This window comes from Myodes glareolus, chromosome X (assembly GCF_982192425.1).
Source record: "Myodes glareolus chromosome X, mMyoGla1.1, whole genome shotgun sequence".
In the NCBI taxonomy this organism is placed as follows: Eukaryota; Metazoa; Chordata; class Mammalia; order Rodentia; family Cricetidae; genus Myodes; species Myodes glareolus.
This window is the reverse complement of record NC_142053.1, coordinates 67,437,254-67,450,492: the sequence shown is the minus strand read 5'-3', so window position 1 is coordinate 67,450,492 and position 13,239 is coordinate 67,437,254. Positions and strand designations below refer to the sequence as shown.

General features: G+C 35.6%; 1 protein-coding gene across 1 annotated transcript in view; it reads right to left on the bottom strand.

Annotated features, from left to right (window-relative positions):
• Positions 1–10,057, bottom strand: part of LOC125389251 (uncharacterized) — a 47,771-nt gene extending 37,714 nt beyond the window's left edge. Inside the window, 1 exon segment of the mRNA XM_085685180.2 lies at positions 9,964–10,057. Coding sequence (XP_085541306.2) covers positions 9,964–10,057 — 94 coding nt within the window.
• Positions 10,058–13,239: the final 3,182 nt, after the last annotated feature.

Below are 13,239 nucleotides of genomic sequence, written 5' to 3'. Positions count from 1 at the left end.
TTCTTTTATATATGTTTCTAGATTTTTGTGTGTAAGAGAGAAAAAGTATATGCCACATGTGGGAAGGTGTCTTTAGATACCAGAAGAATGATTTAACCCTGAGAACTGGAGTTCTACGTGGTTGTGAGCTGCATAGGTGATGGGATCTTAATTTGCAAAATCTAGAAGGGAAGAAAACACATTAACTGCTGAACCATTTCTCCAGTCTTCGTCATTTTCATATACTTTAATATTTCATCAGAGTTCTTGGTCACATTTCAATCTTGCCTATATTCACACTTTGTGGATAATTTTAAAGAATGATTTCACTTGGATATTTTAAAGATTCTGAATATCTTTTGTTATTTATGAGTCAGAAAACAAGATGATACAATTTTCTCATTTATTTAATTTTTTTCATTTAAAAATGTATCCATGCCATCCATGTTTTAAATAAATGTTTCCCTTAGCCTAGAAATCACTGTCAATTATTAATCTGTTATTATCATCTCTCAGAAAAGATTAAAGAGAGAATAGAAACATAGTTGATGGTTTGGTTATCATATCTTCAGTAAATGATGAGCATGACCTGAATCAATCATGAAAGATTAGGTAAATGTGAGAGAATTATTTGTGTCATTTCATAACTGTAATTTCAAACTAATCCTAAATTGGCATATCTAACCTTGTACAGATAATATTCTGTATGGTTAGTAATTAGCCATACAAATTAAAAACCAACACAGGGAACAATCTATTAGTTAAAAAGCTCATCTACAATTGATTATTAGAAAAAGTAAAGGAAATATGGGATAAATGACAGTAATAATTTGGAAAGAGATATGTGTCATCAAATTTTATTGTGAGGAGAGCAATTAATGTGATTAAGGTAATATCACTGTTATTACATAAATCCTTCATAATTTCAAACAAGGAAGAATTCCATAAACATAAAATTGATGTCTGCTATGTTACAGCCACTGGCTATTTAGTTTAGGAAACTTTTATTAAATTTATAATCTTTAGAAAATATTATTACATGATCTAATTGAGGTAATAAGATGTTCACAGTGATAGGATGTGAATATAAGCATTCTAAAAATTTGGCAGCCTTGCTCATGACACTCATAATTTCCACTTACAGAAATTTTATGATAATAGATTATTGTCATATATGTACTTATGTATGCATACATAACAATGATTAGTAACTAGTTTAAGCAACGGTAAACTACTTATCCATATAATATTGTTTGTCAAAAAGTATAACCAACATGATTACTCAAACACTAGTTGCACAAGGCTGAAACCAATAGATATGCCAAAGTTAATGAGCAAAAATCTATGAGACCTCTACCATATATAATGAAATACACATAACTAAGAAATGCAAAGTGTGTGAGAAATAGTCTTCTTTATGAAAGAACATAGAGGCTTGACTATCTAATACCAAATCGTCAGTCCTAAAAAGATTTAGTCAATCAATGTTCTAGTGCTGTGAAGAGACACCATTACCACCACAACACTTATAAAGTTAAATAAATATTTAATTGGCATGAATCCCTTATAGTTTAGAAGTATAGTTACTATCATCCTGGTGGGAATCACGAAAGCACATATGTAGACATGATGCTTGAGAGATAGCTGAGAGTTCTAAGTCTACATCTGTGGGCAGCAGGAGCAGGGGGGATATTGAGACTAGCCTGAGCATATGAAATCCCAAATCCCTCCCTCAGTGACACACTTCCTTTATCAAGGACACACCTACACCTACAAAGCCTCACTTCATAATCCTTGTCAATTAGCACTATTCCATAATGACAAAATCTCAAATACAAGAGACTCTTGGTGCCAATGTTAATCAAATTACCACAAATACATTCAAGTAGCATTTTATTGACTAAGCAGGGTGTGTTTATATGTTTAAGAATATATGTGCATATCTATACATGTATATGACAGTAAATAATGAAAAGAGAGTCTTTGAATTTGAAAGAGATTGAGAAGTGGTACATGTGAGTATTTGTAAAAAGAAAAGAAAAGGGGGAAATAATATAACTATTGTAATATAAAAAAGTACTGAGTTATCTTATTAAGCACATAAAAACAATGAAGACTGACAAACATTTTAAAAATATTATGGAGAGATGATGACTAAATGCAAAGTAATATACCTTAACATGTCTTGTACAACTTGGCATCTTGACCTGACTAGGGAAAAGGGTCACGAAGAAGAGAACAGACATTTTGACACATAAAACAAATGTGGGTTCAGATAGGCTGTACACTCTTTGAAGGAGCTACACATACTTTGTTGTAACAAGCAGAATTTTAGTCACTTTATTATGTACAACACAGGTAGGGGGGCTAATAGTCTCTATAAGGGATGTATACTAATCAGCAGTCTCAGGCTGTAAACATTTGGGAGGATGTAATTGCAGTTGCTAGATTTGTTAACAGTAAGCAATTGTTCATAAACACTCAAACTTTAACACACTGTCAATATTTACACATGGACCAGAGGAAAGCTCTGCTAAGCCAAGTTTGAACCCTAAAGGGTAGGCTTTGCTGATTTCTTGTAGGTGTGGGATATTGATCCCTGACATGGCCATGCCCATTTTAATAATATACCGTCATTCAGGATTTTCTCTTTACACACACATGGTTTCTTTAGTTCTCAGAAATCCTTTATTGGATGGTAGAAGAGAAGCAGAACTTAAAATAATTAAACTCTCCAAATCTGAATGAAATTTCCAGCTTGGATAAGTAATAGAAAATGACAGGGTATTTAAAATATTTGCAATTTTGAATCAAATATATTGTATAGAGGATCTTATCTGGTCATATATACTAGAAATCTGTAGTAGCTGATAGGGATTGCCAACTTGATTATTCATGGAGAAAGCAACTCTCAGTTGAAAAATAACTTTCATCACATTAGCCTATGAGCATGTGGGACATATCTTTTCCTTTCCTTTCCTTTCCTTTCCTTTCCTTTCCTTTCCTTTCCTTTCCTTTCCTTTCCTTTCCTTTCCTTTCCTTTCCTCTTCTTTCCTTTTCTGTTTCAAGGTGGTCTCACTATGTAGCTTTGACTGTCCTGTATCTTGGTTTGCCCTGTAGTCAGACTGTAGTCTTAAATATCACCATAGAACCTTCATCCAGGAACTGATGGAAACAGAGACAGAGACCTGCATCAGAGCACTGGACTGAGCTGCCAAAGTCCAGTTAAAGAGTAGGAGGAAAAAGAATAGGAGCAGAGAGGGCAATACCATGATAGGTTCACTCACTGAAATGGTCTACCTGAGCTAATGGAGCCCACCAACTCTAACTGGACTGGGAGGGAACAAGCATAGGACCAAACTAGTCCGTCTGAATGTGTTTGACAGTTGCATGGCTGGAGCAGACTGAGGGGCCACAGTCAGTGGCACCAGGATTTATGCCTACTGCATGTAGTGGCTTTTTCTGAATCTATTCTCTTTGGATGTATATCTTGCTCAACCTAAAGATAGTAGGAAGGGCCTTGGACATTCCACAAGGCAAAGTGCCTTACCCTCTCTGAGGATCAGAGGGAGTGGTTTTGGAGAGTGTGTGGAGGGAATGGGAAAATGGGAAAGAATGCAACTTGAATTGGTATTTTTTAAAAATCTAATAAATTAAAAAAAAAAAAAGGAATACCAGTATATAAATTCCACGAGGGCACGGAAAATCTGAAAAACAGCCAGGCAATAGAATTTCATATATATATATATATATACATATATATATGTGTGTATATGTGTATATATACACATATATATATGTATATATGTATATATATACATATATATGTAGAACATACCACTCAATAACAGTAGACTAGACTTGCACCTGACTAAGAAAGAGCATACTTATATTGCTGAAATTAACGACTATAAATCTAAGAAATATTAAATAATATAGAATATTTCACCTTACCATAATAGAGCATAATAACCTGTAAAAATAAAAAGGTTAATTTAAGTTATAAGAGCTAGTTTTGATACAAGCCTAAGCTAAAGGCCAAATTTTCATGATAAATAAGTCTCCATGTCCTTATTTGGGAGCAGCTGGCAATCCCCAAAATAAAGTCTGACAAGAAAGTCCTACTAAATATTTGACTATCCTTACATTAGTAACACACTTTCTATATTACTGTCACTTTGGAAATATATTTTAAATATAAGTATTATGTATTCTTTGAGAATTTTGTATATGTGTACTGCCATCTGTTTTTTAAATTATTGCTTGCTGTTTTTATTCAATTAAATGTTTAAACTATCCTTAATATGCCTCTATGGAAAAACAAGTTTTTGCCGTGCATGATGGAATACCTGATTCATGTGATTCTTCTTAACCTCCTGAGTATAAACTGCACAGTAATCTTAAAAAAGTTGACAATTGTGTGAGAGAAAAAAAACCTGTAAAAAAAGACAACTGATAATTTTCTAAACCATTAGCTACCTAAATAATAAAATTTAAATAAAAAGTTAAAGAAAAATATGAATTATATATATATATATACATTCCTGCATGTATGTAAGCATATGCATGTAAATAGTAATGAATTAAAACAAAAAGTAAAATCAAAATATAAAATATTTGACATATATTGGAAGCATCATTGAGAAGAATTTTGAAGCATGAAATGCTAAAATTTGAAAACTGTAGCAGTTTAGGATCAATCATCTAAAATTAGAATCTTAAAAATCCGTGAAATAAAAAGTGAGAACAAAATGAAACCAATGGAAGTATAACCAGGAGATAAGAAAAGAAAAATGGAGATGTGAAATGAGAATTCAACATGAAAAGCAAATGAAGAAAGAAGTAGTTCACAGTTCAATGATAATACCCATTAGATAGTGTACCCTTCAAAAAATTAAGAAGAAAAGGCACTTTTTCCCTGGTTTTTTAATTAGATTTTTCTTTAAAAAAATTACCAATCCAAATTCCTAGTCCTGCCTCTCCTCCTATTCCTATCACACATCCTCCCATCCTATGCCCCCTAATCCTAAGAGAGGGTAAGGCACTTGGGTTTGTGTAACGTCCAAGACCCTCCCTACTACTACTAGGCTGAGCAAGGTATACATCCAAAGACAATAGGTTCCAAAAAATTCAGTACATGCATGCAGTAGAGGTAAAACACAGGGCCACTGCTTGTAGCCCCTCAGTCGGCCCCAGCCATACAACTGTCAGCTACATTCAGAGGAATGTAACTTATTCCTTCCCAGTCCAGCTGGATTTGGTGTTCTCCTACTAGCTCATGTAAACTGTTTCAGTGGATGAACACTACATGATCTTGACCTCTTTGCTCTTATTCTTATTCCTACTACTCTTCAACTGGACCTTGAGAGCTCATTCCAGTGCTCTGATGTGGGTCTCTGCCTCAGTTCCATATGTTGTGTAATGAAGGTTCTATAGTGATATTTAAGACAATCATCAGTCTGACTACAGGGCAAGGACAGTTCGGGCTCTCTCTCCTCTATTGCTTAGGGTCTTAGCTGGGGTCATTCTTGTGGATTCCTGGTAATTTTTCTGGAGTCAGGTTTCTTGATAACCCCATAATGGTTCATTCAATCAATCTCTTTCCTTGCTCTCATATCTGTCCCTCCTCCATACTCAACTAACCCATTCCCTCAAGTTCTCCTCAACCCTTTTTGAGGGTTCTCCTCTCCCCTTTTCCCCTACCTTCGACTCCCTGCCCCCATGATCCTTTCTTGTCAGGACATCTTGTCAGTTTCCAAATTCCAGGTGGGTTATATATGGTTTTTTTTTTTTTGGTTCATCTTATTACTTAGCTTCTCTAGGATCATGACCTATGATCCTAGAAAAGACATTTTTAAATCCGACCACTTTGAACCTGATAGAAGAGAAAGTGGGAAATAGTCTACAAGATATAGGCACAGGAGACCACTTCCTAAGCAGAACCCCAGGAGCACAGACAATAAGAGAATCAATGAATAAATGGGACCTACTGAAACTGAGAAGCTTCTGTAAAGCAAAGGACACTGTCAGTAAGACAAAAAGGCTGCCTTCTGACTGGGAGAAGATCTTCACCAACCCCTCATCAGACAAAGGTCTGATCTCCAAAATATACAAAGAACTCAAGAAACTAGACACTAAAACTCTAATTAACCCAATTAAAAAATGGGGTACTGAACTTAACAGAGAATTCACAACAGATGAACTTTGAATGGCCAACAGACACTTAAGGTCATTCTCAACCTCCTTAGCGATCAGGGAAATGCAAATCAAAACAACTATGAGATATCATCTTACACCTGTCAGAATAGCCAAACTCAAAAACACCAATGATAGTCTATGCTGGAGAGGATGTGGAATGAGGGGAACACTCATCCATTGTTGGTGGGAATGCAAACTTGTGCAGCCACTGTCGAAATCAGTGTGGCGGTTTCTCAGGAAACTGGGAGTCAACCTCCCTCAGGACCCAGCAATTCCACTCTTGGGAATATACCCAAGAGATGCCCTATCATACTACAAAAGCATTTGTTCAACTATATTCATAGCAGCACTATTTGTAATAGCCAGAACCTGCAAACAACCTAGGTGCCCCTCAATAGAAGAATGGTTAAAGAAGGTGTGGAACATATACACATTGGAGTTTTACTCAGCAGTAAAAAACAATGACATCTTGAATTTTGCATGCAAATAGATGGAAATAGAAAACGCTTTACTGAGTGAGGTAAGTCAGACCCAAAAAGAGGAAAATGGTATGTACTCACTCATAAGTGGATTCTAGCCATAGTTAAAGGTCTTTGAGCCTATAATTCGTGATCCTAGAGAAGCTAAATAAGAAGGTGAACATGAAGAAAATCTTATAGTTATCCTCTTGGATATTGGAAGTAGACAAGATTGCCAGGCAAACGTGGGTGTAGGGGGGTGGGGTGGGGGGTGGAAGTAAGGGGAGATGGTTAGAGAGAAGGGAGAGGGGGAGGATTGGGGATGGCTTGGGAGAATGGGAGGGGGGAGGAAGGATAGATATGGGACTAGGGAAGTATATATCTCAACTAAGGGAGCCATTTTAGGGTTTGCAAGAGTCTTGATTCTGGAGGGGTTCCCAGGCCCAAGAGAGGTCCCCAGATTGTTCCCTGGGCAGCAGAGAAGAGCGTACCTGAACTGGCCCTGGTTCATAACCATACTGATGAATATTTTGTATATCACCATAGATCCTTCATCGGGTGATGGATGGAGATAGAGATAGAAACACACATTGGAACACTGGACTTAACTCCCTAGGTCCAAATGAGAAGCAGAAGGAGGGAGAACGTGAGCAAGAAAGGCAGGACTAGAGGGAACCTTCATCTGAGGATAGATGGAGATAGAGACGGAGACCCACATTGGAGCACTGGACTGAGCACCCAAGGTCCAAATGAGGAGCAGGAGGAGAGAGATTATGAAAAAGGAAATCAGAACCGTGTGGGATGCGTTCACCCTCGGATACAAGGGGACTGATCGAATGAGAGCTCACCAAGGCCAGCTGGACTGGGACTGAATGAGCATGTGATCAAACCGGAGTCTCTAAATGTGACTGACATGGGGGCTGACTGAGAAGCCATTGTCAATGACACTGGGTCTTGTTTTGTCTGCATGTACTAGCTTTCTGGGATCCTAGTCTGTTTGGATGCTCACCTTCCTAGCCCTGGAGGGAGAGGGGAGGAACTTGAACTTCCCACAGGGCAGGAAACCCTGACTACTCTTAGGACTGGAGAGGGAGGAGTGGAGGGAGTGGGGGGGAGGGAGTGGCGAGAATGGGAGGGTATGGGGAGGAGGGGAGGAATTGGAAATTTTTATAAACAAATAAATTAATTAATAAAAAAGTAAAAGTAATTAATTAACCTATATGAAACAGGAAATCTAGATCTTAAGAATCTGTGACCTGAAAATAGTATTAGGAAAATAAAATAGTATTCTAAAATATGTCCTTACATATTTGAGAAGGCAAAATTTATCTTAGGAAAATATAACAAATGGGGACAAATGGAAAAATATCAAAATAACTAACAATAAACAAATTTAGTCATCTCATCTTGACTTCTTTTCATAATATATCAATTTAAAACTACAATGGAAAATTTCTGAAACATAAATCTGAATTTAAGTCATTTAGTTTTCCTCACATGATGTTTAAAAGGAAATGAAAATATTTGAGGAAGTTAGGACTGTGTTGGTGCAACATATTGAGAACACTTGTCTACTCTTAGAAAAACATGATATGTGGACAATATATGTAAAAGTCTAAATACATTCATATAAAGGAGGAACTTCAAACTTTACATTGAAAACAATTTTCTGAAAATTTATAGTATTGAGTTTTACATTTTATTTTTCAGCCCCTAAAAGGACCATGAGTAAAATTTGAAATAGTTTTATTTTAAAATAGCCACAGCCTTCAGTAATACATTTTATATGCAAACTATTCTTTATCCCCACCTTGTATGTCCTACATGCATTTTATGCCAATTATTATATGCTCTTTTTACAGTCTCCTAATGAATTCTTTGGTATGCAAACATCTGCCTGAAGCAAATACAAACAAGTAAGTAGAATGAAACAAGACTCTCAGTACACCAACAAAAAGTAATCAACATTTTAGCAACATGGTGTAACTATTCCAGTGTGATAAAGGACATCTTAAAAAAAATATAACTGACATCTCACTTAATTGTGAAAAACTGAATTTTTTTCCCTCTGTTGTAAGGAAGAGGCCAAAGATTCTCAGGATCTACACTCTGCTTTATAAGAATACTGCAAGATTTAGGTATTCCTATATGGCAAAACAAAACAAAATTAATCAAAAGCACAAACAACAACATAAAAAGAAAATAAATGAGTAAAATAAAACTTGTTTGTAGCTTTTCCTAAAGTTTTCTAGTGACACACTAGGACAGGTCTTCTGATTGCAGTTGACAGGGCAACTGACAGACCAAAGTAATGATTCTACCAAAGTGCAGCTTTTTAAGCCAAAGTGTTCTCTGGGGCAAATTAATTGAGTTTATTGTAACATAGGCAGCTCAAAGTCCCCAAAACCCCATTCTAACTTGTCTGGGAATTCTTGAGAAATGTATCTCTGGAGCCCTCTGCTTCACTTACAATTTGATAGATCGGTTTGAGAGTCTCCGACATGAATCACACCTGGGTGTGGGTTAATAAAGATGAAGAATTCTGGTCTGAAGACATGCTCAATGTTTAAGAGAATTAGTGTCTCTTTCAGAAGACCCAGGTTTTGTTCTAAGCATGTACATGAGAGGTCACAACCATTTGTAAGTCTAGTTCCAAGAGATCTGACACTCGTATGGTCTCCCATGAAACCACAATATCAATTCAAATAAATAAAATAAAATAAATCTTTATATAAAAACAAAGAATGCATTAAATAATAGTAGTTAGTATAGAATGTGTGCTAGAGGTGTCCTATCTGAATATGTTGGCCCTAGAAATTCATGACGCTTCACAAAATAAAAACCTTATTGCCATTATCATGCTAGAAGAAAATGGTAAGTTCATATTGCTGAAGACACCAAAGATTCTCCCAATGACATGAAGAAATCAAGATGGTACAGAATTGGATGTTCACCACTCTCGTGCTGAATGATGCTCAAAACACTGGGTCAAATCCTCGATGGTGTCTTCATCTGTTTTTTGTTTACACAGAAATGTCAATAAAAGGTATGTGGCAGTGTTGACACAGCTGATGGTACATTGAATCTGTCACTGAATATGAAGTCCACCTACCAATTCCATACAGAACAGGTTCTTTTATGTCCTTAATTGAGACTATACCTATAGCAAGTATCAGAAGTTTGAACAGCATTCGAAATGCCAGAATATTTCATAGCAGTTCCAGCAGCTTTAGAGATTGAGTACAGATGCACAGAATTTAGTAAGTGCATTTACTTCTTGGTTTTCAGGGATGCTTGATAGACTATAGGCCACCACATAGAAACCTACCATTTGCAATGATTTCTATTGAGTTCTGTAACATAATTCCCTCTTCATCTGTCAGTTTTTCTTTTTCTACTGGGACATCCATGAAGCACGGCATCTGAATACAGCCAAACTGTCAAGGAGAAAATTTCACAGACTAAGTTTAATGAGTTACTAATATCCATGCTGCTCTTAGTATTAATGCCCATCAGCTACATTAATCATTTTTGTTTTTCTAGTCATGCATCACACAGTGTCTCTATTGTTATACAACATTGTTTGATGTTTCCACTCAAACAAGCCAGTCATCTACTGAGATGTGTAAAACTGTGTTTTCTTGCAGTGTACCATTAAAAAGTAGGTGAACCAGTCTATACCACATACAGAAATACAACTTTCTTGGGATTTCTGCAATAGAAAATCTACATTGTGATGTATCAGTCTTAGTTTTATAACCTACTACCCATAGCAAGAAGCCATACTACCACATAATTCATGGGTAATGCTGCTCATATGGAGATTCCACCAGAGATAATCCTTTCTCAGATGACTCAGCCTCAGTTGCATATTTCAATACCCATTACAGGAGCCATGTAACCACTCCTTCCCAAATCATCTACTGTTTATCAGTTTCTGTTTGAATCACAATTGTGTTCTGTGAGACCTTTCCTTGGAAGACATGAGCAGACATCCACTTACCTCAGATAGAGAATCAAAGCCAGATCAAAATAATTATCCTATTGAAGTTAAATCTTACTAACTAATAAATTTATTGAGGTTCATTATTACAAGAACATAGGTGAGTTTCCCCCTCTTCATCAGAAATTTAACAGTTCAAAAGTACTGGGGCAGGCCTTGAGAATATTCTTAGTTTTGGAGCTTTAGAGACTTGTGTGTTATTTACATTCTGATCTTCACAGGCCTTCCTCCTCCCTTGAGGGAGACTTCATCAATTTGGAAGACTTTTCTGTGTAACATTTGGAAAGCAATAGTAAGTTCAATTTGTAGACTGTGTATACCTCTTTGGAGAAAAATTTTAAAAGATCAAAAACAATTGCCAGAGTAAATGGCCTGATTAAATCACAGGATCCAAAAAAACATACAAATATATAATTGTGTCTCTAACCATTAGTAATAAATGCATAAAAAGAAAATTTAACATGTTATTCCACACACCATCAGTAAATTTTAAAATCATGTGCATGGTAAGATTGCTAATGTTTCCAAAGCTCTAAAAGAAGAAATTTAATTAAGACTAGTTAACAGAAAATTGTGTGTATAAATTATAAAATATGGCAGAGTAAATGTTAAATTTCCCCAAAATGATTTTTTGAATCCATTGCAATTCCTAGAGAAGTTCTATAGGGTATTATGAATATTTACAGTGTACTATCAACATGAGAAAAGCAAAACATTCAAAAGAGTTTTATATAAACATGCATTCTGATTTTTGTTTCTGGTTCTATTGCAAACACCATGGTTAAACAACTTGGAGAGAAGGCTTTATTTGGTTTAAACTTTAAAATCACAATCAATAATTAAGGGAAATCATGACCTGAACTCAAGCAGGAACTGAATCAGAACAATAGAAAAACCCTGATTACTGGGCGACCCTCTAAATGCTGTATTTTATGCTGTTTTATTTATACAGCCTAGGCTTATCAGCCAAGAAATGATGCTGCCCACAGCGGTCTTGGGCCCTTGCATGTCAATCATTAATTAATAAATCTCTTGCAGATATTAACACAGGACAATCTTATCTAGGGGAGTGTTTAAAGTTCCCTCTTTGTTTCAAAATGGCAATAAAAACTAACTAGCAATTGCCATTCTCTGTGATAAACTGAAGGTAAGATCATATTACTGAAGACATAAAACATCAGAAACTTGGATTCAAGCAAGACTCTTCCCTAAGAAGTAGCTCTAGTAACAGAAATAACAAAAGGAGTTATACAAAGTGCTAAGAGTAAAATCCATTAATTTTTCTATGAAGCTATAAAGTCTATGAATCACAAGAATGACTAGAATGTCAGAATATTCCAAAAGGTAAAATAGTAGTACTTATATCCTGGTATATTAATCAAAATGCCTTCAAAGAATTAAACAAAATATATATGAGATGTGGTCTGCATCATCCAACAATAACTGGATAACAATAACAAAATGAACAGATCAAAAATTCAATAGTTGTTCAGTTTATGAGACTGGATGTCTTGATAGTCCCAAACTGTCACTAGGAAACTTTAGGAGTTCCAAAGTGCTGTTGATTTTCAGATTATGTTGCATTCCTGAATAAATTAGCTTTAATACTGCTGTAACAAAATGATTGATCAACTTGCCAGCAAAAACAAAACATAGGCAAAATGTAAAATTTCCTTTTTTCCACTCCTTTTATGTGAACAGCCACCAGACATTGTTGTCTATATTTAGGATGGGTCTTCCTGCTTCAAATACTATGATTAAGAAAATCTCTCATAATTACTTTTAGAAGTTTGAAGTTCAGTTGAATCCAAATGTAGTCAAGTTGCCAAACAAGATTAGTCATCACATGAAGGGAAAATAAACCTAATCAAACTTAAGTCCCATTCAAGGAAATTCATGCCTGGGATTAAAAACCAAGACTACTCCCTATGACTGTTTAGACCATGGTCTCCAGAAAAGAACTATTGACTGACACGTAACTTAACTTGCATAACTTCTGTGTTCACAATCTTATCCATGTAACCACAGATAAATGTAGCTCTTTCCCTTTCCCAAAAAAGATTCATTTTGCAGCAGACAAAGATCATTATAGAAAATCATAACTTTTGAAAATGAAAGGTACAAGCTGGGTGGGGATGGCACATGCCTTTAGTCCCAGCACTCAGGAGACAGAAAGAGGCAGATGTCTGTGAGTTTGAAGCCAACCTGGTCTACATGAACTAGTTCTAGGACTGGTTCCAAGGCTACAGAAACCTTTCCTCAAATAAAAAAAAAGAAAAGAAAGAACAGAAAAAGAAAGAAAAAAAAAAAGAAAAAGAGAGGAGCATTGGCTATGGCAAATTCAGTCCCAGTTGACACATTAAAACTGATTTCTTCCACCAAGGCTAAAGAAACATCACAAAAAAGAGGCAAAAATATTGGTCAAGTCTAGTACATACTTGTCAAGTAACTCTCTTGATTTGTGCTTAATTATCTGTTCATTTCTAAAATCATCATGTTCAATTAATTTACTGTTACTATGACACAATGTTTCTCTCTTCAAAAATGTGATCACTTCTTCCACTTAGATTCTCAAATATATATATATATATATGTGTGTGT